At 42.8% G+C, this 27,401-nt stretch overlaps 1 protein-coding gene and 1 long non-coding RNA gene across 16 annotated transcripts in view; one reads left to right on the top strand and one right to left on the bottom strand.

Moving 5' to 3' along the window:
- Positions 1 to 10,466: 10,466 nt before the first annotated feature.
- The window catches only part of C2CD5 (C2 calcium dependent domain containing 5), a 57,113-nt gene continuing 40,178 nt past the window's right edge, over positions 10,467 to 27,401 (bottom strand). For 8 of the 15 annotated variants that reach the window (XM_030238256.2, XM_050983426.1, XM_030238249.2 and 5 more), the window contains 13 exons: positions 26,727 to 26,891; positions 26,263 to 26,403; positions 24,513 to 24,576; positions 21,779 to 21,840; positions 21,223 to 21,321; positions 20,725 to 20,814; positions 20,408 to 20,495; positions 19,305 to 19,391; positions 17,604 to 17,654; positions 16,492 to 16,593; positions 15,485 to 15,675; positions 12,549 to 12,695; positions 10,467 to 11,871 (listed from right to left, as the gene is read on the bottom strand). In XM_030238256.2, coding sequence (XP_030094116.1) covers positions 11,740 to 11,871; positions 12,549 to 12,695; positions 15,485 to 15,675; positions 16,492 to 16,593; positions 17,604 to 17,654; positions 19,305 to 19,391; positions 20,408 to 20,495; positions 20,725 to 20,814; positions 21,223 to 21,321; positions 21,779 to 21,840; positions 24,513 to 24,576; positions 26,263 to 26,403; positions 26,727 to 26,891 — 1,419 coding nt within the window. In that variant the 3' untranslated portion in view covers positions 10,467 to 11,739. The remainder of the gene's footprint in view (positions 11,872 to 12,548; positions 12,696 to 15,484; positions 15,676 to 16,491; positions 16,594 to 17,603; positions 17,655 to 19,304; positions 19,392 to 20,407; positions 20,496 to 20,724; positions 20,815 to 21,222; positions 21,322 to 21,778; positions 21,841 to 24,512; positions 24,577 to 26,262; positions 26,404 to 26,726; positions 26,892 to 27,401) is intronic. The other 7 variants (XM_050983432.1, XM_050983402.1, XM_030238258.2 and 4 more) reach the window with 3 other exon arrangements.
- LOC127060421 (uncharacterized) lies at positions 21,854 to 24,502 on the top strand. The gene is made up of 3 exons (XR_007779470.1): positions 21,854 to 22,930; positions 23,224 to 23,419; positions 23,516 to 24,502. It is a non-coding gene; the product is annotated as an uncharacterized LOC127060421 (long non-coding RNA).

Here is a 27,401-nt window from a genome sequence, read left to right as displayed (position 1 = left end):
ACAAACAAACAAAAAAGTTGTTCTGAGAGGTGCCTTGAAAAAGCAGCACAGAGAAAAGCAGCGAGTGGCAGCATGGAATAAAATGCCTTTTGAACTCCCAGGTGACACAGCGTGGCTGTTCTCGGATCGGAAGGAAGACGCCGCTCTGAGGATTTCCCGGTGTCCCCCCAAAATGCACCAGCAGCATCCCCTGCATTCCCTGCTGCATCCCTCGGCTGTCCCTGCGGCTGGAGCTGACACTCTGCTCTGCCAACACCTTTCCCAGCCACAGAACCCAGGTTTCCTTCTTGCCCTTGCTCCCAGCTCAAAGCACTGGCAAAGATTAGAACTACACCCCCAGAAGATGCAGCTTTTGCCTGCTTTCATTTGGAGCACCGTGTACTCCTACAGGCATCCCCTGTACCTCATCTTTGCACTCTCAGTTCTCTCACTTCCAAAATAACAGGGAATTTCCCTCCACTTCAGCATCCCACACACTTTCTGCTCTGCAGAATTTAGCAGAGGAGTTGCATTGGAATCAGTTTTCAGGGGATGACATCCTTTTAGTGATGAAAATGTCACCATGCCCTATTCCTGGCAAATCCAGTACAACATCTCCAGTCATCCTTTCAGCTGCACACAGGAGTCAGAATGCAGGAGAGTGAGGCACAAAATGGGGGAAATGACTTACTGAGAGACAGAGATCATTCTCTAAAACTGAGAACCTCTTCTACGAGCAGTGTTGAAAGGACTTTCAAAACATCTTTTTATGCCAACAGTGATGTTGGCTGGTAAAAAGGTGGAACAAGAATGAGTGAAAACATGCAGGAGTAATGACAAGGAATGTGTCAAGGCATTAGCCACAGGTACTTTGCTTTTTGGTTCTGCATGGAAAGAAGGTTTTCTCATAAAATGGAATTTTATGTGTTTCTACACAGGCAATTTTTACAACCTTACCATCACTGCTGTACGTTATTGAAGTAAGGCATAAACCCCAGACTTCTGTTCTACAGCTCTGGCTTCAGGATGCCTCTTCAGCGAGTTTTAATGCAGGTGAAAATGCCCATGTAAGATGTGGATGGGTAGGAGCACCAGTAAGGTGAAGACGATTAAGTACAGGGAAATTCTGGGTGCAATTCCTGCCTGTGCAGCTCTGTGGGTTTGTGTCACTGTTAGCAGGAGTGAGCTGTGCTGCAGTCAATGGGCTTACTCACAGAACCAGCTTCTCAGAAGGGTAAGGGGCTTGCTGGGCTAGTACCAATGAAGTTCTGTTCAGCCTAGAGGACAGAAGGTTGCGTGAAGACCTCATGGCAGCCTTCCTGCATCTGAAAAGGCTGAAAGGGCAGCTGAAAGCTGAAGAGGGACTTTCATCAGGAACTGCAGCGGTGGGAAAAGGGGGAATGGGTTCAGACTCACACGGGGAGAATTAGGTTCGATTTACAGGAGAAATTCCTCCCTGGAGGGTGGGCAGGCCCTGGCACAGGTGCCCAGAGCAGCTGTGGCTGCCCCTGGATCCCTGGCAGTTCGAGGCCAGGCTGGATGGGGCTCTGAGCACCCTGGGATGGTGGAAGGTGTCCCTGCCCAGGGCAGGGGGGTGGAACTGGATGATCCTTTAGGCTCTTCCAGCCCAAACTACTCTAAGACTTTGTGTATTAGACCTGACATGCCAAAGATATTGTGGCTGGAAGGTCCTATGGTGCAATGCACAATTTGTGAAGGCAATAAAATGCACATAAAGGGCACAATAGAGCATGCACACCCACGTGCACAGAGACTGCAAACACATCTCTAAAGCAAACAGGCTCTTCCCTTGCAAGTGCAGTTCCTTTTCCTTGGGAGCTCAAACAGATTCTGACCTCACGTCTGACATTTGCTGAAGTTTCAATTTGAGCAGTTGATGTCAGGAAGCCATCATTCATAACTCAATGTTGGTTTAAAATCCTGTTTGTGAGAAGGTTGTGTCTGAGAGGGGGACATAATAAATTTGGTCTCACAAATAAATAATCCCTCTATACCAGGACGAAGTGGGTAGAAGAAAAGCAGAAGAGAGGAAAAAGCTTGTTAATGTTGTTGCTGTGTCTTATCACAAATGATCCTTAGTTCTAACTAGGGAGAAACTTTAATTTGTGTGAGGTATCAGGAGACCTGCTGAGAATTCTCTGCTGAGAATTAACAGCAGATCTAGGTGATGGGATTTGTTCAGCTGTCCACCCTGGAAAAGGTGACAGAGAGCAGATGAAGCAGAAAAAGAGGATGCAGAAATGTGTTTAAAGACAGCTTTCACCAAGGGTGGCTGAAGCCCTCACAGCCTGCCCAGAGAAGTGTCTAGAAAGAAGCCTCAGAAGCACTCTGGGTGTCAGTGGCCTCCTCTGGCAAACACTCAGACCCTGAGCACAGCTCCTGCTCTGAAGGGTGCAGGATCATGGGCAAAACCAGATCAGCATCCACAGGGAAAATGGAAATCTGAGTTCAAACTGAGCAAAAAGCCACGGCTTCAGTGGTGGAAGTGAAACAGCCTGGCCAGGGGGAGCTTCAGGCACAGACCCAGTGCAGAGCTGAGCTCTGTGCAGAGACTGGCAGGTTTGCACTGGCCAGGTTTGCCATTAACCCATTCATCAAAGACAAAGGCTACTGGCCTCTGACACTCCTCCCAAATACACTGACATGCACTTGTGTGCAGCAGCTCTGCTATACTGGCACCAGAACCACAACCTCCTTCACATTTTTAGCAGGCTTCAGAAATAATTTAAAACTTCTGGGAAGAAGTTATTACCCTTATCTCCATCTAACAGAAAAAACAGAGACAGAGACTTGAAAATATTCGACTGATGATTGAGGTAGATTTGTAACAGAGACTTCTTCAAGCCTAGTGCAGTGCTGTGGGACACACATTCCAGAGAAATTCAGCTGTGATTCAAATTGTTGGATGCACCAACAGCGTATATTAGTGAAGTGCTTCAAGAGCATCATGATTTTTTTTTTATGGCCTCCAAATTTAAGCAGCATCATTTCACTAGGACCCAGGCAGAAAATTTAAAGTGTGGTTAATGGGCAAACAAGAGTGAAAATTCATTCTGTTTCTTCACAAATATAATAAAGATGGAAGCAAAGCTTGACACAGAAATTGTCCACCAAAGGACAGAGATGAAACTGAAAACTGCTGGAGTATTATTTTTCATGCTGGGTGACAGTACAAACTGCAAGTGAAGGAAGCACCCTGGGCCTGAGTGTGGCCTCCAAGGGAAAGCAGCCTCCCCCAGGGATTTGCAGTTATTGCACAGACAGCATCCACACCCCGGCTAAAAACCCCAGAAAAGCAGGACCAGGGACCAACCTGCACATTCCTCTACTGACCTTGAGCCATGCTTTGCATCCCAGACCACAGCAGCTCCTTCCCAGCTGTCAGATGACGTGATCCCTCCATGGACTGCAGACACACAGACATCTTTATCTGCGCAGCTTCGTCATTCTTATTTTTCTCAAGGTACTTACTCAAATGTGAATCCCTTTGAAAAGATTTGAGGGGCTGTGCTTTCCCTCTGTTTTGAGTTTAGTCCTATAAACCATTTGAAAGGCAGGGAAATAACAGTTTTCTCTCTTGAGAAGAGACCCAGGAGATGGATGGCTTTGTCTGACAAAATGTCTCACTGCCAGGCGTGTCAGGCAGGGAGGATTCACAAGTCATTAATTCAGCCAGCTGGTGGGAGAGAGTCTAAGAGATAACATAAACTGGTTGGGAAGATAAATATCAACAAAGCCCTTTTATCTGGGGATTCAACATACTTTTCAAACTGCCTGTTCACTTTGTGGGAAATATGACACCATAAATTTACAGTATTGTTGCAGTGTTGCACAAAGAATAACCTTTTCAGAGGGTAACAGAAAATTGATAGTGTAACAGAAATTGAGCAAAGAACAAAAATCTTTGATGTGCAAATAATCAGTCACCTGGTAGCAGGTGTAATTCTACCATCGTTAACATGATTTCTGCTGAACTGGAAGGATCAAAATATACATTGCTCTGTAAAATAACCACTCTGAATTGAGGTAACATGTGCCATTCAAAATTCGATTATTAAAATAAAGTCCTTACTTGCATAGCATGATGGCTTTTGCAGACTTGAAGATTCAAACAGACATGAAAAAAAATGTTGGGGAAAAAAGCATAGTGAAGTGCCATACAGTACTTTGAAACAGCTTTGGAACGTAGGCCACTCAAACAAACTACACAAAACCACCAAGTTCCTTCGTGCCAGGACATGAGAAAGCTGTAAATTGTGGTAAAAGCTATTGTTTTAGTCGCTGTAATCACAAATTGAGGGAAAAAGAAGGACATGGATGTCTCTTTCTGGCGCTGTCTTCAGAGAGGAAATGGAAATGCAAACATTATGTGTGGATCCCCAGGCTGGAGCTGCCTGGACTGGGCAGGGTGCACAGGAGAAGGAGCTTGTCCCTGCAGGAGGGAGCAGAGCCAGGAGTTGCAGCATGGAGGGGGTGTCTCTCAGCTGAAGCCCTCTCCTCCTGTCCCTGCAGGAGGGAGCAGAGCCAGGAATTGCAGCATGGAGGGGGTGTCTCTCAGCTGAAGCCCTCTCCTCCTGTCCCTGCAGGAGGGAGCAGAGCCAGGAATTGCAGCATGGAGGGGGTGTCTCTCAGCTGAAGCCCTCTCCTCCTGTCCCTGCAGGAGGGAGCAGAGCCAGGAATTGCAGCATGGAGGAGGTGTCTCTCAGCTGACCCTGCATTCCCCAGCTGCAAGGCTGGAGCTGGGTTTGGCTTTCGGTTCCTGTGATGAGTGTAAGCAGGAGCTGTCCCGCATCCTGCCCTGGGCTGGCTGGTGCCTGCAGGGACCTCAGCCCACAGCACCACCCACCTCTCCTCCCAAAGAGGAGGGGAAGCTCTGCCGGGAGCTGGTACTGCCCCTGAGGGCTGCAGGGCGCTGTCCCCATGCAGGGTCAGGCTGCAGCAGCTGCTGCCAGGGGGTGCAGGTGCCCTGGAAGGGCCCAGGGAAGCTCAGTGCCCACATCCAAGGGCTGGGCAGTGCAGGGGGGAGGGAGGCTCCGAGCCCACCTTGGTCCCACAGTGCCAGCTGGGTCACAGTGTCACAGCTTTGGGACAGGAGGCTGGAGCAGACATTGGGTGTCCCACCAGGAGCAGGGAGCATGTCCAGAGGGTGATGCTGCCAAAGCAGCAGTGTGGATCAGCTTCCCTCCCTTGGAAGCCAGGGAGTGTAAGGAGGTGTTTCAGCAGGAGCACGCTCACATGCCTGGGATTTGTGGCAAACTGGAAAGTCTCTTCAGCAGCAAAAAGAAAACACAACTCTGCCCACATGGAGTTCCACACTGTGGATGGAACTGTCAAAATACTTCCCACAGCTGAGACCTGGAGGACAGAGAAACACTCTGCTGCTGCTGAGAGCCATTACTGAACAAACAAACATCAAACATCTTGCATTTCTTTTCCTTCCACAGATTTTCCAAACTGTAAATGTTGAATAAGCAGATAACTATTTCAGATGGAAATCTGGGAGCTTTGTTGGCATCTGTTTGTAGCTTTACAAGGATAAGTTCATTTGCGGAGGCTGAGGAGGAGGCGAATGGGGAAGGACAGCTGGGTCAATCTGCAAGTGATGCTCATCATCAGCACAGAACTGATGGAACAGAGGGTGTTCTGTCACTGGGGTCACAGGATTTATGATTGCTGGGTTTGGAGCAGGGATTGGGGCTACAGTCAGGCAAAATTTCAGCCCTAGGATTTAGCCATAGCCTGTGCTGCTCTGCCTTGGTGCCATCTACATTCATTCAAAAACTGTTTTTTCCTGCATGACATAGATTGCAGGAGCAGATTCCCTTGGGTTTTCAGTCAGTGTGTGTCCAAACATTGTCTCCAAATTTTTGGGTGAGGAGTAATATTCCAAGCCTAATTCCAGTGATTAATTTTGTGGTTATTCAAAATGAAATGCCTCAGGTGTCAGATTTCCAGAGGGGTTAAATTATCACAACTCAAATGATTCAGTAGCTCTAAAATACTGTTACAAAACCACAGGAAGATCATATTAAACCTAGAGAAATTCAGCAAGACATTTCTGAGCTAACTACCCATCATCCCTTCTAATAAAGGAAGGATCTTTTAGGAAGTGACCAAAGGAAGTGACCAAATTACCTAATTTCACAGGGAACTGAAACATTTGTCACAATGTGGAAAAAAAATGGGGAGCATTTAGAAGGTAAATTGATTTTCAGTGTGTCTGTTAAGATTTTCTTCCCCCTGATTGTTAACTTAAGAGCACTGTACAGCAGTGTCCTAATTGACTTAACTCCATTTAGTCATAGGATAGAAATTAACCCAAACATAAGATTAAATATTCCAAAAATACCATAATTACCATGATTCTAGCCACTCACTGTTTTATTGGCTTCTGTGTTACCTCTGTGTCCGACCAGAGTTTGGCTTTCAGTGTCTCCAGTTGTGTGCCCTGGTTTTCTCCTTGTTTCTCTGCAAGCTGTCCAGCTGTGCCTCTCCACTTTTTGCTGGGTCACCTCCTAGCATTAACTAGAAATTTCCAACAGTTAAAACCCCATGAAATCAGATGCACATGTTTGTATCCTTAGGTAGGAATCCCCACAGCACAAATATGATTGCACTGCTCACTTATGTTTGTGATTATGTACATCCAGAAATAGCACAGATTTATTTGACAGAAACACAGAATGGCTTGGGCTGGCAGAGACCTTTACCATCATCCAGTGCCACCCCTGCCATGGCAGGGACACCTCCCACCATCCCAGGCTGCCCCAGCCCCGTCCAGCCTGGCCTTGGGCACTGCCAGGGATCCAGGGACAGCCACTGCTGCTCTGGGCACCTGTGCCAGGGCCTGCCCACCCTGCCAGGGAGGAATTCCTTCCCAATCTCCCACCCAAACCCGCTCCCTGTCAGTGTGAAGCCATTCCCCTTGTCCTGTCACCCCAGGCCCTTGAGAACAGTCTCTCTCCACGTTTCCTGTCAGCTCTCTTTGGGCCCTGCAAGGCCCCCAAGGTCACCCCAAAGCTTCTCCTGCCCAGGTGAGCAATGCCAGCTGTGCCAGCCTTCCCTCCCAGCAGAGCTGCTCCATCCCTCTGCTCACCTTGGTGCCTGCTCTGGGCTCCTGCAGCAGCTCCAGCTCCTCCTGTGCTGGCCCAGTCCTGCAGGTGAGATCTCACCTGAGGGCAGAGGGGCAGAACCCCCTCCCTTGATAAACTGGAAAGCTAAGGAAAAAAATAGATTTTGTGAATAATTTTACTGCCTCATCCATCTAAGACCAAGAGTTAATTTTCAGAAGTTTCCTTAATCCCAGAAATCATAACTTTCTAGTCTGTTCCAGGGGTTTGAAGGTTCACAGCTCAGATGCCACTTCTCAGAAGTTGTCTCAGCACGTGGGTGTTTCTCCTCTTCATTCCAGCCACACATACTTCTATTCTTTGCATGACTGAATTTTTTTTCACTAATTTGACTGTTCTGAGGCTTCAGGTGCCTTCAGTCTCCTCATTTTAGCAACTGAAGAATTATTTTGGAAATGATGCCAGAGAACAGTCAAAAAATATTTGAATTCCCTGTCATTAAGGTAGTCATGGCTAGTATGAGATTTTCTTATGGGAAAAGTAAGCATAGCTGGTAAAATGCATAGAAGTAAAACTTAATTTAATTTTTCTTGTCATCTCCATTTTCCTTTTCTCTTGCTGTTTCACTCCCACCTATTCTCATAATCTGCAAATTACTTTAGTCTGAGATATTTCCTGTGTGTTAACTGCATTTCATTGGCTGCCAATTCAGTTTTCTGTTTCTGCACTCGCATTTGTATTTAGGAAACATGATGAAAATTAATATCATAATTATACCATTCAAGCAAATCATATGAATTAAATCTGTGTCTAGTCAGCCAAAAATATCTGTGGTTGTCATCGGAGTGTGCATTTTCCCTTCTCCAGCAGCATCATCATACAGTTGCTGTGGTTAAGCCCAGGCAGCAGCTGAGAACCAGAGTGTCCCATCCCTCTGGTAACCCTATCCCAGATGGAACCTGGGCAGCCAGAGGAGAAATCTGCTCCCTGTGCTGCTCTGTGGGCAAGGACTGCATAAAGGAAGAACAAAACCCAAACTTTTTTCCATTTTAAGCACAATCTTTTAACTTTCTCCCAAAATATTTATTCTGATTTCCTCAAAGCTGTCACAGAACTGTGGCACTGTTCATCCTGAACAAACTAGGCACTAAACCCACACACCTTCTTTTGTGTTGGCCCAGCTGCAACATCCTCTTGACCTGAAGCTGCTCGTTCTTGTGTTCCAGCAGCACAGGAAGGCAGCTCCTGTTCCCTCCTGTCTGCCTGGTGCTGTGGCTCCTGCACTGCTGTTCCCTGGGCTGGGCTGGCACTGTGCCCTTAACGGTGCCCCCGAGACTCGCTGGGGGCTTCAGAGGCAGCCAGGATCTCCCTAGCAGGACCCACACCCTCACCCACTTTGCACAAGGCATTTGGGATCAGTTGGCTGTGCGACAGAATGAGCTACAAAGAAATTAATGGAACACTGTTGGAATCTTCCCCAGAGCAGCTGTTTGTTATCAAACAAATCCCTGCTTAACCACCCAAGCCATTAATCACTCCCAGCTCTAATGTCAGACTTCCTAATGGCCTGGGCAACTGCTTTGAGAAGTCTCACATCATTTCCTGTCAGATTTGTGCCTAAAGTACAGCCAGGGTGCTTGAGAGATCAGCTGCTTGTCCCACACGCCTTTTTAATTGCAGAAACTCTGGACTTGGTGCTTCATTAAATTCAGTGAGCCAATGTAGCTGTTTTATTGCAGAATATCAGGTAAAATCAACCAGGTTAAATTTGAATTATTGCTTGTGCTGGCATCTGAGCAAATTTCTGTCCAGGCTATTTTCACATTCCCATTTAGTTTGGACTCTGATTTAGTTGCTGGAGTACAGACCCCTTTTATTTCAGAGGGGCCTGATTGCATTTTTTAGAGTCTAAATTCTATGATGAGTTAAGACAAATCATAACAAACCTTTCTTCCAAGGAAGTAAATACAACTTCATTGAATTTGATGCCACTCTAATTACGTTATTAAAATAATGTCAGTTTATTTGTAGGATAGGTGACTGTAAAAAGCAATGTCCATGTGGTGGAGGTTAGGATTTTTCCTTTGTCAGTTGCACAGCTGACAAACATAAAGTAGAAGTGACAATTTTGTGACTGTTTGGAGTTAAGAACTGGATCTGCCACTTCTGGAGTAATAATTGGAGAAGAATTAAAATTTCTAGATAAGAAAGTTCCTCTGTGTCTAAAGAAACCCACTAGAGGAAGCTGTGACATTTACACAGCTAGAAAAGAAAATATGGCATTAATGCTCCCATAGAAGCAACCACCACCCCTCAGAAGGGAAAATAATCAAAACCAGCTACTTTAGTGTGCTCCTTCAGATATTTCATGCTGAATATTCATGCTGTATACAACTTTTTGTGCCAGTCCAAGATGTTTTGAAGTAATTCACATTCTGCCATTAGCTTAAAAGGGAAACAAGATTTGCCTTGCAAAATAATCAAGTTTCAGCTATTTACAGGCAAATTAATTCATGGCAGCTTTGGTTGCAACAGCTACAGAATTTAGCAAGATGATTTGTGTCAGTGATGTGTTCTGGAAAGGGCCAAATTTACGCACTTCAAACAAAGGATAATTAACCCCCAAAATATCACAATTACAGGATCACAGAATGGTTTGGGTTGGAACAGCTTTAAAAGCTCATCTGTTGGGAGGAGAGGGGAGGTGTTGAGGAGGTTGTTGGGTGCATGTTGGGAGTGGACACCTACCACAAGCCCAGGCTGTTCTGAGCTCCATCCAACCTCACTTAAACCCTTCCAGGGATGCAGGGGCAGCCACAGCTGCTCTGGGCACCTGTGCCAGGGCCTGCCCACCCTCCCAGGGAGGAATTCCTTCCCAATCTCCCACCCAAACCCACTCCCTGTCAGTGTGAAGCCATTCCCCTTGTCCTGTCACCCCAGGCCCTTGAGAACAGTCTCTCTCCACGTTTCCTGTCAGCTCTCTTTGGGCCCTGCAAGGCCCCCAAGGTCACCCCAAAGCTTCTCCTGCCCAGGTGAGCAATGCCAGCTGTGCCAGCCTTCCCTCCCAGCAGAGCTGCTCCATCCCTCTGCTCACCTTGGTGCCTGCTCTGGGCTCCTGCAGCAGCTCCAGCTCCTCCTGTGCTGGCCCAGCCCTGCAGGTGAGATCTCACCTGAGGGCAGAGGGGCAGAACCCCTGCCCTGCTGCCCACAGGGCTTTGGATGCAGCCCAGGACACAAGTTTCAGCCCAGGACACAAGTTTCAGCCCAGGACACAAGTTTCAGCCCAGGCTGTTTTATGCTGTACAGAAAAGATTCCTCTGAGGAGAATGGGGCTGGGACATCTTCAGTACATCCAGCTTACACACTTACCTCATGCACATACATTAGGACAGTGAATTTTATAAAGATATTTATTGTGCAAGAATGATTTTCATGCTCATTTACAATGAAATAATTAGTTTTAACAAATAATCACATCATTGCTTAATTTCAACTCTAAACTGAATATTTACATTCAAGTTTACATCTTTGTTCAAGTTCCATGTACAATGTTGTCAGAATTAAGCAAGAATGCATCTTCAAATCAAAGGGTTTTTGTTGTGGGTTTTGTTTTTTTTTTTTACAATAGAGTATCATCACCTTTTACACTTTTACTGAAATGACAAATTTCCTGTCTTTGCAGTACCCTTATTTCCCAGCTACAGCACTGGAAAAAGAAACCCCAGTGGAACCAGTGTCACATAAATCAATCTCCAATTAGCCAGGCATTCAAACAGGAAGGAGGCTGCAGGATAATCTCTGCACAACTGATTTTTGGGGACTCTTTATGTCATCCATGAAACAGATCCTGCCTTAGGAAAATGAACCTCAGGACAATTCTTTCCCAAAGTCCTAAATAACAAAAAGACCTGCTTTGTCAATGCTGAAGTGAACATCTTGTACTAGCACCAGCCACGGCCTGGAACTTTTTGTTGTGTTCTGGGGTTTATTTGTCCCACCACAGGGATGCTCAGGATCACAGTATTGTGGTCTGGCAGCTTTTAAAAAGCAATTAAAGAAACAAACAACACCCCCCCCAGCTCCCAAATATAAAAACAACAACAAAATAAGAAAAAATCCTTTCAATGAGCAGAAATTGAAACTAACTTTTTGGTACTGCTTTTTCTCTCCACACTCTGCGATGTAAAGGAATTTGAGAGTCCAGCCCATGCTTCCTTGGCCTGCACACAAATCTCTTCCTTCATCAAAGGTTTCCAACCCAGACTTCTCAGGCACCTCCCTCCCACCCTGACCTGAGCTGAGACAGACAACACTCAGACTCAGAAATGGTTCTGAATGACAACTTATCATAGTCCCACTGAACAGCTCAAAAATAGAACAGAATTTTTCCTTCCTTCTTCCACAGTTCCATGAGATGGCTGCTGTTCTAATCCAAGTTGTCCTGTGAGTGTTTCACAGAGGCCAGGAACAGTAACAAAGAAGCAGAGCACAGCTGCCAGCCCACTGCTCTGACTTACCTCAGTTAGGTGACAACAAAAAGAGAGTGATTGTCCTGGAGTTTGGCTATGAATGTCATGGAGAGACACTGACTTTGAGGATGCAAACCTAAACATTCCCACGTTTTAAAGAACGTTTCTATTGAGCAGAGAGCACTCCAGTTGCTGTGCCTTCACGTGGTGACATCCCCAGCAGAGCCCGTGGGCTGAGGAGCAGCTGCAGGAGGCTGCACAGGCAGCACCTCCAGCTCAGACTCACGGACAAAGATGACAGCATCGCCACTGACATTGATCAGACACTGAGCCTGGAAAACGACAGTGCCCAGTTACCAAAGGTAAACAATCACAGATTTTATGTTTACTTATAGCTGCTAAATATAACTACACAAAAATCAACAGGGATCTGGAGTAGGACAAACTATAAAAATTTATTGGTGAGGGAACCTGTGCCAGTTTCTTTTCTGTATGCTCCCTTGTGTGCTACCAAACATGCAGATGGATTCCTGGGAGACCACCACAGTGAAATATCTGCATATCTGTACCTGCTTTCCTTACTGTTTTGAACATATTTAATTTACTGAATATTCTGCTATTGTCTTCAGAAATCAAGGTTTGCTCCTTTACGTACACAACGGAGCATTTTACATCAGCAACTCCAGGAACTTTTACATGGAGTTAGGATGGAAATCCTACACTGCAATATCAGAAATACCAATTAAGTTCTGCACTGCTGTTCAACTGTCTCCTGCAATTTACTTATTCTAACAAGCTTAGTTCTTTTATCCATCTGGGTATTTATGAAGCATCCTCATAATTTTGTGTTAATACAAGAACACTCTTGGATTCTTCAAACATAATCCAAGATATCAAGAAATGTTGTGCAGGCTCTGGCTTTACAGCACCGCTGGTTTTTTAACACATAAAATGCATATTTGTATCATACTAACCACAACAGCACTTGTCATTTCCCAACCCAATGTACCTGATTTTTGTTTGGGTTCTCCATGAAAACACACTGCTTCATTATGTATGACACAACTGCATTTCCTCCCAGAGCTGCAACATGGGCTCTCACCATGGCAAACACTTCAGCAATGAAAGCGTGCAGGAAACCACTGACACCACCCTCCTAGAATGGAAAAAAGACAGTTCACATATGGTATTGGGTCTAGCCACAAGATGCTGAGTACCTCTCTTACATGTTTATCAGCTGAAAAACTCAGTGAGTCCCACATGGTGTGGAGAACTTAAAATACATTCACTGATTGAAGGGTCTCAGTCACAAGTCAGATGGAGAGAGAGCATTCACAGCGGTCTGGAGCAGCAGGACAAGATGGCATAGCCTCAAACTGACAGGGATGGATGGGATCTTGGGAATTGTTCCCTGGGGCTGGGCAGGCCCTGGCACAGGTGCCCAGAGCAGCTGTGGCTGCCCCTGGATCCTGGCAGTGCCCAAGGCCAGGCTGGACATTGGGGCTGGAGCACCTGGGGCAGGGGAAGGTGTCCCTGCCATGGCAGAGGGTGGAACAAGAGGGTTTAAGGTCCCTTCCAATCCAAACCATCCCATGGTTCCATGAAATTCTTGGAGATTCCCAGTAAGGAGTGACCATTACCTCTGATCACTGCAACTTCACATTTGTTAATGACTGTCCTTGGATCTCAACACTCACTAAAGAAATGATCCCTAAAAATAAGAAGTAAGCAAGGGACAGAGTAGAGACTTGAGCTATTCAGGCTGTTCATTGTTTTAATTTTCCCCCTTGAAGTGCAAAGGAACTTCCAGCCATCTCATTTCATTAACTTTTTTGACTTGATGGTGCTTGTGGGGCATTTTCACTTATTTGGTGCAAAACTGAAGAATTTAAATTGATCTCAAAGGAGAATGGATTTTCCTAGAAAACCCTTATGAAAGAATGTGAGCAACTACCTTTTGGGGAAAAATCTACTGCACACAAACCAGGCAACCAACCAAAGAAATAAACATCCATGAAAATGCTGAGAAAGGAAACTGGTCCAAACAGAGCTCGCTGTTGGTTCAAAATACATAAAAAATTTCCAACTTGAGGTGGAGGGCAAGACCAGCAGACTTCCCACATGACTCTGTGTGAGTGTGCCACTGGAGAAAATGGAAGAGGTAGGCAGAAGAACAGATTGAACTAAGCTGAATTTCCAAGTGCTGTGCTCATTCCTAGAAGTATCATGTGCCCTGAACAGACTCATAAAGGCATAAAAACCCCCATATATCGGATGAAAATTTACAAACAAATTTTTGTAATTTTATAATTACAATATAGGTATAATTTTATCCAACCCAGCATAAAGCTGGAATCAAGTCAGCTGCAGCAAGAAATCAAAATGCAATACAAGCTCATAATTCTCATGGAATTTTGATTTTGTCCAAGTCTTTTAAAGGTACAGCAACTGATGGGGAAAAAATATGAATTATAAACCTAATGCAACACTGGATGACAAGAGGTAACAAAATGATTGTAAACACCCACCTGCAAGCAGCAAAGTCTGAGAACAATGGATTAATCTGACTTGAAATGATCATTAATGTTTTATTCTGGTATATACCTCAGCACTACCACAAGCAAAACATAAAGCAATACAGAGAAAAGTGCTGGTCATTACTTCCTGCAGGACCTGAAGCACACTGCTGGAGCTGGATGTAATGACTGCTCTGTTCTGACTCCATTGTAACTCAAGGCAATTCTGCAGTAAGAGTAGTTGTGACTTAGCCTGTGTAGCTGAAATAATTTAAATTAGCTCCCCTAGGTGCACAGTGACAGCACCCCAGGGACTCTGCAACATTCCAGCTTCAGGCAGGAGCTGAATCTTACACCTGAGTGACCCATCCTTGTTGGGATCTGCTATCACAGATACCAAAGCTCATCAGCTACTGAATTTGTACCTACAGAATCTGCAGTTAGTCCAGGAATGTCCTGTGACCATTTCCCTGCTCTGACATCCTTTTGAAAACACTGTCCTTTTCACACATGGATTTCTCAAGTTAAAAGGGGAAGTTAAAAGTAACTTGCAAGATCTAAACAAAATGTTTCTCTGATCCAAGTTTCTCTAGAGAGTTCACAGCCCATTTTCTGGAAGACTGATCATTTTTATTAACATCAGCTCTGTAATTTCAGCAATGTGTAATTGGGAAAAACCAGCAAACTCTTCAGCACTGACAAACCAGGCAAGAGGTACGCTCTCCTTCTGTGGCCAAAAGCAAAGATACAGTTACTTCCCAAAAGGACAGGGAAATGTTAAAGGAAGAAGGCTTACATTTTGACATGCTCACAGGATTATTTGTTTTCCAATGCAGAATGGAGATCAGGGTTTGAACATCACCCCTAAGCTGGCTGTGGGGTCACGGACTCATGGTGTAATTTTTGATGCTCAACACACAAAGTTTAGTTACAGACAATGCACAGAATGTAACGTTAAAAATCAGCATAACATTATCTATGATATGGGCAAAGTTATATTAACCAAAGAATTATCCAGATGCACTGTGAAACTTCCTCACTGAGCTTGCTAAAAGAGAGAAGAATAGATGACTTATTTTTTTCTTTAGCATTTAATTTGGGCTCAAATGATCCCAACTTCTACCACTGTTGGTCAAAGACATTTTTTTCATCGAGTTCTGTTTAAGAACTCACTGATTTAGTGTTCTACCCAATTCAACAGCAGTGGCAATTGTTAACTAACTCCTTCCTAACAGTGCCAAACACAGAATGGCTTCGTGTGCTCTGTGACAAGAGCAGCACAAAGGAACTTGTTCTGCACTCAGCACCTTCCCACAAGTGACACAAATTCTACTCCCTGGTTGTCACACACCTCAACTCAAACTTCTGATTCCTACAATTAACAGAAAATTGTTCCCTGACATAAAAGCATCCCTGCCACGCAGCTCACCTCACGCAAAGAAGTGGTTTCTCGAATAAAAAACATGTTGATTATCCCAAGGTATTTGGTGATTTTCGCCCCAGGGAGGAAGGAAAGAGGTGTCATCTTAACAACTGAGACAGTGGAATTGGTGCCCGATGGGACAGAGCGGTGCCGCAAGTATCCCTCAGCCAGTGGACTTGCTTTTTCAAGGGAAGTAGCTGAAAAATGGGGAAAAACAGCAGAAAATAACTATCAAGATCCATCAGTGTTCCTCAAAACACAAAAACTCTTCTTTATGGTTTTCCAAATAGCTTGGTGACAACATTCAGCTGCCTGTGATGCTCAGCCATATACGTGAGAAAGGAAATCATCATGCAAAGCATGCAAAAGGAGACAAGAAGCTGAAATGGCATTTATCTGAAAGAGTGGCATTCCTGCGAAAGGAAAACATTGAGGCGAGCAGCTGCACAGACAACCATCAGTTATAATGTGAAGGTAAAGGAAAAAGTGCCAACATTTTGAAACATGTATTCTGCTGGAAGAACAAATTAAAGGAAGTGTGAAAGTTGTTGTGTTTCCCCAGTGCAGCATTTTCCATTAAAACAGGTATTAATCTCTGCTAATTTAAGCAAGATAGTCAGACCTGTGGCCAAAGAACTACTAAAAACCAACTCACCACTTGCTAATTTAGTGACCATTGCCTTGACTGTCTCCTTGGTGATTGCTTCCTGTTTCTCACCCCCAATTTTCCAAGATCATACATACACCTACATCCATGCAGTGGATGTTATACAATTAGTAGGCGTACACATGTATGGAGAACTAATTACAGCAAGACTTTATTTTGCTTTTTATGCTACGGTTCATCAACCCTACATGAGTTTACAGAACGATGCCAGCAGTTTTCACCCTCGGGAATTCATTCCAACCGTGATCTGCAATGCTCCTGCTGGGCAGGGCACTCCACTAAGTCACCACTGGGAAATCAGAGATATGTCTCAGATTATCAGAACGTGGTAGAAACAGCCGCCTACTTGTCTTAATTGATCCGCGCCTTATGGTCTGAGCTTTCAGTTTAATGAGCTCTATCCAGCTGTTGCATCTGTCTGCAAAGGAACTGTAATCAACTGACGTTGCTGGAAACACAGACAGAAAAACAAAAGAAAAAAAAAACAGAAAAAAATATATGGATGATGTCTCTTGCTCATCTCAGTGCTCCTTTTTGAGGAGGCAATGATTCCTGTCTGAGAGAGAACAACCATCCGTTTGCAGGTCTGTCTAAGAGGAAAAGTTACAGGGCAGGCTTGGACTTGTCCAAACCAAAGTACCGATTTCTGGTGATGTCCCAGCTCTGAACCAACTGCCTGAGTGGGACTTCAGCACTGAAAAAACATGCAAATACAGTCATTAAGGACTTATGCTAGATTAGTTTTTTTTATAATCTCAATTTAGGCTGTAAGTTATGGCTTTTTAAACTTTATTTAAGCCTTTTTTAATTTTCATTGCATTTTTTTCCTTACAAAGAGCTGCTGATCAGGATTTTAATTTCCCAAATGTCTTTATCAATAACTAACCTACAGAGTGAAAAAAGAAAAACCTTTGGTGATGAGGATAAGAGTCACAAACTGAAAAAACACCTCTGTTTTAAACACAAATGAATCTTCCTTACAGAACAGTCTTCCTTGCCCCAACATCCTCCCTCCAACACCCCTCCCACTATCATTAAAATAAGAAGTAAGAGTTGTTTCTGCTATGACTTTTGGTATTAGTTGCAGGGGTGTTTACACATCTTTAAAAAAAAAGGGGAGGGTTGCAAACACCGTTTCTTCATTATCCTGAAGAAACGGGAGGAACACATGCTAACTTCAAATTAACACAGGCAAAACAGCTCTCTTCCCAGGGACTCATTTTCTGTCAGATCAAGTTATAGCAATGTACCTGACAGAGAGGCTGTTATTATTACAAATCTAACTTTTATAATGAAAAATCACATCAAAATATTAGGATCTCATTAAGCCACACCAGAGCATGCACTCTCAGTTAAGTAGTAAACACTTCCTGGAGTAAGACACATCCAAAAAGAGTATACCAATATCCCAAGAATGCTCATTCTGTTCTGGCAGATGGCTAAATTAAGGAAACTCACCTCTCTGAGCAGCAGGAATACCTGTGTGGGAACTTGCACCCTCCAGGGCTTCTAACAAAACAAAATTAAATGCGTTGAGATCATCTATTAAGCAGAGTTACAGGACAGCAGCTTCCAAGAAAGATGGCAGGGACTATTTCCAAGGGCCTGGAGTGACAGGACAGGGGGAATGGCTTCACACTGACAGAGAGGAGATTTAGATTGGATATTGGGAAGGAATTCCTCCCTGGCAGGGTGGGCAGGCCCTGGCACAGGTGCCCAGAGCAGCTGGGGCTGCCCCTGCATCCCTGGCAGTGCCCAAGGCCAGGCTGGACACTGGGGCTGGAGCAGCCTGGGACAGTGGGAGGTGTCCCTGCCATGGCAGGGGTGGGATGGGATGGGATGGGATGAGCTTTAAGGTCCCTTCCAACCCAAACTACTCTACCATTCTGTGACCCCTATGAAAGATTTTAGAGTCAAGCATGAAAAAACCCCACCCTCTACATAGTATACTGTGTACTTTGATAACAGAGTTAGTATAAATAATTCACTTTACTAAATCTACCTTGCAATTTTAATGTTTATTCAGTGAAGGTCACTACTGTAAAAGACTGTAAAGCAGTATTTTTAGAACAACAATCCTACAGAAAAGTAGAGATATTTTAAATAACCAGTTAAGCAAATGTAACTACAATGAGGTTGTGAAGAAATGACAGATGGAATAATTTTCAGGCTGAACTGCTCTGCCTACAGCATGATATGGGACATGAAGAACAGCAGGAAAAGGGGTACATGGGAACAGGCTGCCCTCCTCTGGTCAGTGCCCAGCACACACAGCACAGTCCAGTAATGGCTAGAGACACCAGCAGAAATTTCTGGATAGCTTCTCTTTTTGAAAATAAAAAATGCAGCAAATTAAAATTTAAGCATTAAAAAAAAAACCCAATAAGAATATTTTTGCTGAAATTAATCTGGCCTCTGAAAATACAAGTAAGTGTGGTAGGTAGCCTTCTTTACACAAAAGAAGTACAGGCAAAAAAGGAGCTCAAACATTACAGTAATTCCCAGATATTTAATTTCCTCTCAGAAACCATTTTGGTAGATATTACAACAAGGCAGAAGGAATTAAAGACAGCTGATTTCAATGTATTAATTTTTAATGCAGTCATGGAAGAACTGTGACAACCCTTCTTGAAATGCAGCTCAATCTCAGGTAAAATAAAGCAGCTGTTTAATAGATACAGGGTGCTGCACTGTACAGATGATTTACTATACAAGTTTAGGCTCCTTTCACTTAAAGGAAATTGGCATGCAATCAGTATCTGGCAGATAAAGTATTTCCCATCATGAAAACAATGAGATTAATTCTGTGAGGCTGAGAAAACATGGAGGTGCTTTATTTGGGCCATTTACAGTATGGGACAAGCCTAATTATTAGGTAATTGATAGTTATGTCAGATGACACCCAACACCAGTGATTTGCAGCACCTTCAATTTTCTAAATGCAAAGACAGGAAATATAGACAGAATGATCAGCCAAGCCATCTTATGTGACTCTCAAAAAATTTCACTACAGGAGTAAATATACCATTATGCTTAGGCAGCAAAGCACATTTAAAGCCTGTGAAAGTACAGATATTTTAAAGAAGCCTCTACAACTATGAAAGAGCAGAACTAAAATCCATATAAAACAACAGTTTAATATTCTTCCCCTTAACTGACCTTTAGCTGGAGAGAATGGTTGAGAAGAAAGGGGATCAGAGGAAAGTTCCAAGGGAAATTGGAGCTGTTCTTCATTGTCTGTAGATGCTTCAACAAAGAAAACACGGCCAACTGATAATTAACCCCCAAAAGAAGATTTGCCAGTAATTACAAGCAAAGTCAGTTTATTCAGGTCTGACTTAAACAGGTATTTTCAGCATGTGCATAAAATGATGCAGTTCTGCAGAAACAAATCCAGCTGCAACACTGAACAGAGCTTGTGTTCCACTGAAAAGTATTTGAAGGTTTTAGGAGAAAAATGAAATCCATCCATGCATTTTTATTTTGATTCTGCAGTTGGATCTATGACAGCTATTATAATAAAAGTAAGCACCAATTTCACATGAAAGGAAACACTTCACTGTACTGAAAAAGTTAGCTATAACTAATGTTTTAGAAACATGTGACTCTGTTCTACTATCTAATTCCAGTCTCAGGAATTGAGTATGCTCAGAGTTCTGTCTGAATCCCCACTTCAGACTGCACACTTGCATTTCTAGCATGAGCTGGTACTTAATTGGCAAGGTGACATATGCAGACCACAGCAGTCTATTCCATCCCCTCCATGTGCTTCACTGAGCTCCAAAACTAGTACTGACCTGCTTAAGGGTTTGCAGAAGGTTGGGCTTTTTAAAAAGTATTACAAATAATTTATTTTCCACCTTCAGGTACTGACAAAATCTATACTTATAAGAACAAGTCTTCCCTGATGATTTACACATGTTCCAAAATAAAACAGAAAGGTCATCATCTGCTACACCAACCTATTAATCAAAGTAGTATCATAGACAGAATAACATAGTACTATAAATATGTTGATTATGTAAAATAAATACATAATACTTGATAAGCAAGTCATCCTGCTGGAGGTCAAGTATATGAACTCTAAAAAACCTCTCTGTGTTATAAGACCCTCCCTGAAAAATATGTATATTTGAACTTGATGATCCTTGTGGGTTCCTTTCAACTCCGAATATTCTGTGATCTGTACATGTAACTGAAATTACAATCCAAACTAATTAGGCACTGGGGATAAAAAAGGAAAGATGCCTCACAATATTTACCTCTTTGCTGTGATTTTTCTGTAGGTGCTTTGTTGGCTTGTAGTGCTTGGTTTTTGTCATATGTAATGGCAACAGCTGTGACAGCAATCTGCAAATCAGGAACATTTGGCATATTAGGTAAGTTGATCTCTTGTGCAATCAGAAAAATAATTTTGCAAACAAGCAGTTCTTTGCATAGAAACATAAAAGGGAAAAAGCCATCTAAGAATTCAGCAGCCACAGCAGTAAATCAAATCCTAGCCCAGGTTACCCTGAACAGCAAACACTACCTAGGGCTGTGCCTGGAGGCTGAAGGCACCAAGGTAAGGTTCCCTTACCTGAACCAATTCATCCTCTGGCAGAGCCACTGTGAAGTTCACATGGCAAAGGCAGCAGGGAACCATGGACCGCAGCTTGAAATATAAACTCTGTTGAAGACAGGAGATCATGCTGTGTTACTCAGGAAAAAAAAAAGGTGGTTTATTTCAGAGAAATTAGGGATCAAAACTGTTTTCGTAGTAGAAGTCATCTAATGATATTTACTTTTTCTTGAAGAAGAATTACATGTGTGGAAAGTCAGGACAGAATGCAATTTACTGTGGAGCTCTATTTCTAGAGTATCCTGCTAGTCAAAGGACTCCTTCAGGTTCCACAAGCTCTGGAATTCCCTAATATACTAAAACAGGTTTAAGCTATCTTTACAGAAACCCACTAGCTAATTACAGACACTTCGCAGTCTATTTTCAAAATTATGAGTGCATGTTAATTTCATACAGCTGAATTTTCCTTGGCTCCCACTTGAACACATAAAAAAGTATTTGAAATAAGATTCTTACCTTCAACAGATTCTCACAGAGATCATTAAAGTTCTTATTGAGTGTTTGATTTGTTGGGTTAATGTTGCTTAATCTGGACACTCTAACTGCTGTGAACATCTGAATTAGAAACAAACATGGGGATTTTTTGCCAACATTTGCAAATATATTTTATCCACTGTCTAAAACCCAAATTCATAAAGAAGGGCAATAATGTAAAATATGTTAACATTTGTGTTCAATAAGTAACAAAATAAGGTAGCTAAGCAACACTGTCCACAATCTGTTCCCTTTAAGGGGCCTCAAACCTAGACAAACCTTTCAAAAAGCCAAAACCTTGAAGTTCAAATTTACTGTAATTACTCTCATATTTCTGTATTAGGTTATCTGTTACATGACAGCATTAAAAAACCCAACAAAAGCCCAGGTTCTCATACCTTATTGTTCTTACCAAAATACTATTTTTATTTCTGTCACAAGGGTGTCCTTTGAATTTAGCTTTCAAAATATATATTTAAATTACTACAGCATATTTCAAAACAATTTAGCAAAACATTTCAATTTTGAATAGCCTTACTTGAATTTCTGGTGTCCAGTTATTTATACCAGGCATAATTTCTGTGTTGCAACTGTAGAAACCTGTGAAAAAATATTTGTGAAGATCTATTTTATACACTGTAATATAAAAATACTCATAAAGGAAACATATGTGACAAGGCTTTGCAAGTATTTTCCCTTGTGGTTTTGAATATCGAATAGTACACCAGAAATGAGGTCAACATTCCAAAAACAAACACAGAATCCTTGTAGGAGGGGCCAACACCCCAAATCCACAACTGCTCCACCTATTTCTATTAGATAAACTATGCACAAATGAGGAAATTGTTTAAAAAGGTGTGCTATGAAAAGCTAAAAAGCCAACCTTTAACAGAGAGCACAGAAAAGGCTGTAAAGGAACTACCATAGTGACTGATTGCAAATGAAAACAGAATTATCATGACTAAACAGCAGAGTAAAAAAGCTATTAACAGCAAGTCAGTGATTCAGAAATCCTGAAGATAGAGTTAAATAAGCAGAAAAGTGGCCAGTCTGGTAGGGCCTATATAAAAGCACAAAATGAGCTAGAAAAGAAATTGTGTAGCAGCTTGCAGAGGGTATAAATATTAATGGACTGTCTTTCAGAACATCAAAAGCAGAAATTCTGTTGAAGAATCTAATAAGATTTAGAAAGGATGTGCAGAAACAATAATATGAGAGCAGAAAACATGCTTCTCTTTTGACAGCAGTGTAGTAGAGCTTTCCACAACAGCAGAAAACCAGTCCTCTGCTTATTTGTCTTGAACCAGTGTCTGAATAAGATACTGAAAAAAAGGCAAATGAAAAAGGAGGATTCCTATAAACCACAGAATAGGCAAAAGATCAAATAGCTCATTGACACTGAAGTGTCACCTTACTCCATTACCAGACAACATTCTCTAATCTCCAAGGAATGAGGTGCTAGAGTGACTGCTCCTCCTGCTCTCCTCACTGCAGGTGTGTGTGTGTGTCCCTGCTCAGCCCAGGGAGCACAGCACTGCAGAGCACTGTCACCCCCAGGAGCAGGCATTGCTCACTGCTCTCCTCACTGCAGGTGTGTGTGTGTGTCCCTGCTCAGCCCAGGGAGCACAGCACTACAGAGCACTGTCACCCCCAGGAGCAGGCACTGCTCACTGCTCTCCTCACTGCAGGTGTGTGTGTGTGTGTCACTGCTCAGCCCAGGGAGCACAGCACTGCAGAGCACTGTCACCCCCCAGGAGCAGGCACTGCTCACTGCTCTCCTCACTCTAGGTGTGTGTGTGTGTCACTGCTCAGCCCAGGGAGCACAGCACTGCAGAGCACTGTCACCCCCAGGAGCAGGCACTGCTCACTGCACTCCTCACTGCAGGTGTGTGTGTGTGTCACTGCTCAGCCCAGGGAGCACAGCACTGCAGAGCACTGTCACCCCCCAGGAGCAGGCACTGCTCACTGCTCTCCTCACTGCAGGTGTGTGTGTGTGTCCCTGCTCAGCCCAGGGAGCACAGCACTGCAGAGCACTGTCACCCCCAGGAGCAGGCACTGCTCACTGCTCTCCTCACTCTAGGTGTGTGTGTGTGTCCCTGCTCAGCCCAGGGAGCACAGCACTACAGAGCACTGTCACCCCCAGGAGCAGGCACTGCTCACTGCTCTCCTCACTGCAGGTGTGTGTGTGTGTCACTGCTCAGCCCAGGGAGCACAGCACTGCAGAGCACTGTCACCCCCCAGGAGCAGGCACTGCTCACTGCTCTCCTCACTGCAGGTGTGTGTGTGTGTCCCTGCTCAGCCCAGGGAGCACAGCACTGCAGAGCACTGTCACCCCCAGGAGCAGGCATTGCTCACTGCTCTCCTCACTGCAGGTGTGTGTGTGTGTCACTGCTCAGCCCAGGGAGCACAGCACTGCAGAGCACTGTCACCCCCAGGAGCAGGCACTGCTCACTGCTCTCCTCACTGCAGGTGTGTGTGTGTGTCACTGTGTCACTGTGTGTGTCACTGTGTGTGTCACTGCTCAGCCCAGAGCAGCTGGAAGCACCACCAATCCCTCACCAAGGTCTCCTAACAAACCAGCAGTGAAGCATCATCCAATGAAATGTAAATATAAGACAAAGAAAAGAGGGACAAAAATGCTTCATTTTCACAGTGAAGACAATCTGTAACTTTGGATTTTGTGCTTCAAACACATTCATAACTTACATGCAGAAGAGGCTAAAACAAGATGATGGCTGACGGCCTTAATTTAGGGCAGTAAAATCAACTGCAGCAGAACTGCATAATCAGTGAGGAAACCAGGACTTGGTGATAGCAACAGATAATACAAGGACAGTTCTGAGCTCTATGTGACAAGATTAGCACAGGTATCAGTTATTAGGAAGGAAACCAAGACTTTCTCAGGAGAAACACAGGGAAATTTACAATGAAAAGAGGAAGGACAAGGACAAATCAAATGTCCAGAGCAATTTCCAATAATTGACACCTATATTTGCCTCTTATCCAGATCCAGCAGTTCTGCTGGGAAAGGTATGACATATCTGTACAACAATAAATAGCATAAAGACAACTGATACCAGGCCATAATTAGTTCTCCATTCTACTTTCATTACCCTGAAATGTGCAAATCCCTAATTCAGACTAAAAATCTTCAGAAACAGTAATATTGTCAGTTCTCTTGGAACTTATAAGATAATTTTTAATAAAACTAGTCACATTTTGTCATTTTGCAGCCTACAGCATAAATGAGAAAAATATGGTTGTAACTCTACCAGAAGGTGGTGGAACATCTGTCAGTAAAGAATGTACATCTTCCATCGCATCTGTGTCATCAATCTGCAAAAAGGGAATAATGGAGAAAATCATGTTGCTGTGCCAGTAAGAAGTTCCCAAAAGAAATCAAATAACCTCCATTCCATTCAACCTTTAACACTCTTCCTTGAGATCAGACTGAGAGCCCTGCTACCTGCTGTAAATACCTTTGGTGTGCCTTTTACACTCATCCTGTCTTACTGACCTGCAAGAGATCCACATTTACCTCCAACTGCCAACTTTTTCTTATCAGGTGTTTTAGAAACGGTTTATAATTTAACTCCAGTATTGAAGGGTTTTCTGTCAAGTAATGTGTCTCCTTCTCCCTCTCCATGTAAAAAGGGATTGTCTTTTTCTTTCCTTTCAAAAACCCCAAAAACTAAACTAAACTAACCCAGATATCTTTACCTCTCATAACTGCCTTCTCAGCCTCTTTTAGCACATCCTCATCCCAATGAAATTTTTACTTTTTTTCTTATACAGCTCCAGTGAACAATGATTTTACTCTTGAAAGCTTTGTCAGGAGTTCAACTAAATCTTCTGGAATATTGTCTCTAATATCCAATTAATCATAAACCAAACTTCTCAAATAAGAAAGCAGTAAATGATTCCACAGATAAAAAGTAATTTTTTTCTCTAAATACCTTACAAAAATCCTCAATTTTTTACAAAGGTATTCAATCTTTTTTGCAAAAGCACCAACCAATCTAAACTTATTATCCCAGACTCTCCCAACCTGTTATTTTTTCATTCTCCTTTCACATTTCTGCTTTCAAACAAATTCCTGTTATAGTGCTCCCTCATTCTCCCTCTCTACAGCCTTTCTTCCAGATTATTTTCCATGAAAAAGTGATTTGTGGAGGTTAATAAAGCCTTAGATGTACCTTAGGCTGCAATTGCAGGCTGTATTTTCAAGTGGTTTTCAGTCAGTGATAGGTATTTGTACTGTCTCTACAGGATGACTAAAACTCCATCCCCTTTTTAAACACTTGCTGGAGAATTAAAGACTTCAAAACATACAATGTTCAATTGTGTCTTTGAATTTTAGTGAAGAGAGAGGTAACAGAAATCTACACCCTTTATTTATCTGCAGGTGTTGCTCTTTCTGGTTGCAGCTGTAGAAAGAACTGGAAGGTATTGTCACAAGTTATGAATTCTTAAATTGTGAAAAGCAATAGCTGAAATTCTGAAAATCTTCTATGTGCTCTCTTGGCACATGAGTTTTTGGAATGCTTTGAATACATCCCATTCTGGAAACTAATAATTCTGAATGTTCATCTACCGCAGTAAGAGCTTTGAAACAGGAAGAAAATACAATTTTTTTATTTGCTAGATAGAAAGTGTGGCAACACAGAACCTCAGTGTTTATGAAAATAGATCTTGAGTTTTTGATTAGTCTGATCTGTTGCTTGAAGCAAGCAGAAGGACATTTCTCAAAAGCTCCTAATTATTAATCTGGAGACTGCTACATATTCATGAACAGCAGGGCAATCTTTTTTCAGACAGTCTGTAGACAGAGCTGTGCTTTAAGCAAATAGAGTAAGGAAAAGGGAGACAAAGCAAAATGTAATACTTCCCTTTTTCTATTGCTATAAAAGGGAAAAATCATACACAATTTAGGAAGTGTATGGAGATGAGTAAGAAAAATTTTTTAAATATATATTTCAGGAGAAGAAAAGTATGAACATGAGTAGTGAAAATGTTTATCACCTCCAAGACAAAAGCATCCTTCTTCCCATGTGAAAGGTCAAGCTCTGTCACTTCATCAGAGCTTTCTGACTGAGATCTCAATAGCCTGGAACGTTGTCTTGGCTCTGGAATGGGAGACCCAATAATTTCTTCAGGTAACTCCTAAAAAGAGTGTAAGAATTAAGAGATGTTTTGCCCAGCTTAAAAAAAATTCAACTCTCCACAAGTTGTTAACAATTTTAAGAACCACATCACTCTGAAAATCATTCTACTGAGAAATATATCTAAATAATACCACAGAGACTTGGCTATGTGGCAAAGGGATCTGAAAATTCCAGCAGCTTTCCAAAATCCAGTGAAAGAAGTCTGTATCTCTATTTGTAAATATACTTCTGTTCCGAATGACCCAGTAAGAAAAAATGGATATACAGAGCATATAGTTAAATCAGAATGCTTTATTTCTTAAGAATCAAAGATTTACTTACTGGAGGATTAATCTCATAAAGTTCCTTGTTCTTTGCTATTGTATCATTTATTTTCTTTTGCATATGGGATATGTGCTGCTCATAGGTGCCATCATTTGGAGTCTTGCCAGCAATCTGAATACCTCCAGGTGTTGGCAAAGCTGCTAAATACACACCTGTTGCAGACTTTTAAAAAGTCACAAAGAAAAAGACAAGTATATGAGCATGAACTCCTAATATTTTCATATAAAGCTTTCCATAACGCTTATGCTAAAACAGCATTGTAACATGCAAATTACAGCAGCATCTCTTGGAAATAAACAAATGGATCTTGCTCTTCTGTTTACTTATGAAAAAACCTCACTATTCTTTTAGAAAACTCCCTCTTTTCCATTTCTAATGGTGGAGCTCTAAAAATTGCCTAAAAATTCCAAACAAACTAAAAATTAAAGCCTATGCCCTCTGTATGTTTTGCATAAGCAAATAGTTTTTTTGAGTTTTTGAGATCTAAAATTTGGCCAAACCATTTTCAGCATCAGAAAATGGAAATTTCAGCATCAGAAAATAGGGTGACAACCCTATTTCTATTTACAGAAACCAGATCATGAAAGACAAAAGAAGATGGCAGCCAGAATTACCCAAGCATCCCCAGATGCAGGAAGATGCAGCATATTTCACTATTCTAATCTAGCATGA

This window comes from Serinus canaria, chromosome 1A (assembly GCF_022539315.1).
Source record: "Serinus canaria isolate serCan28SL12 chromosome 1A, serCan2020, whole genome shotgun sequence".
Classification (NCBI taxonomy): Eukaryota; Metazoa; Chordata; class Aves; order Passeriformes; family Fringillidae; genus Serinus; species Serinus canaria.
The sequence above is the reverse complement of the archived record's forward strand: the minus strand, read 5'-3'. Positions and strand labels throughout refer to the sequence as shown.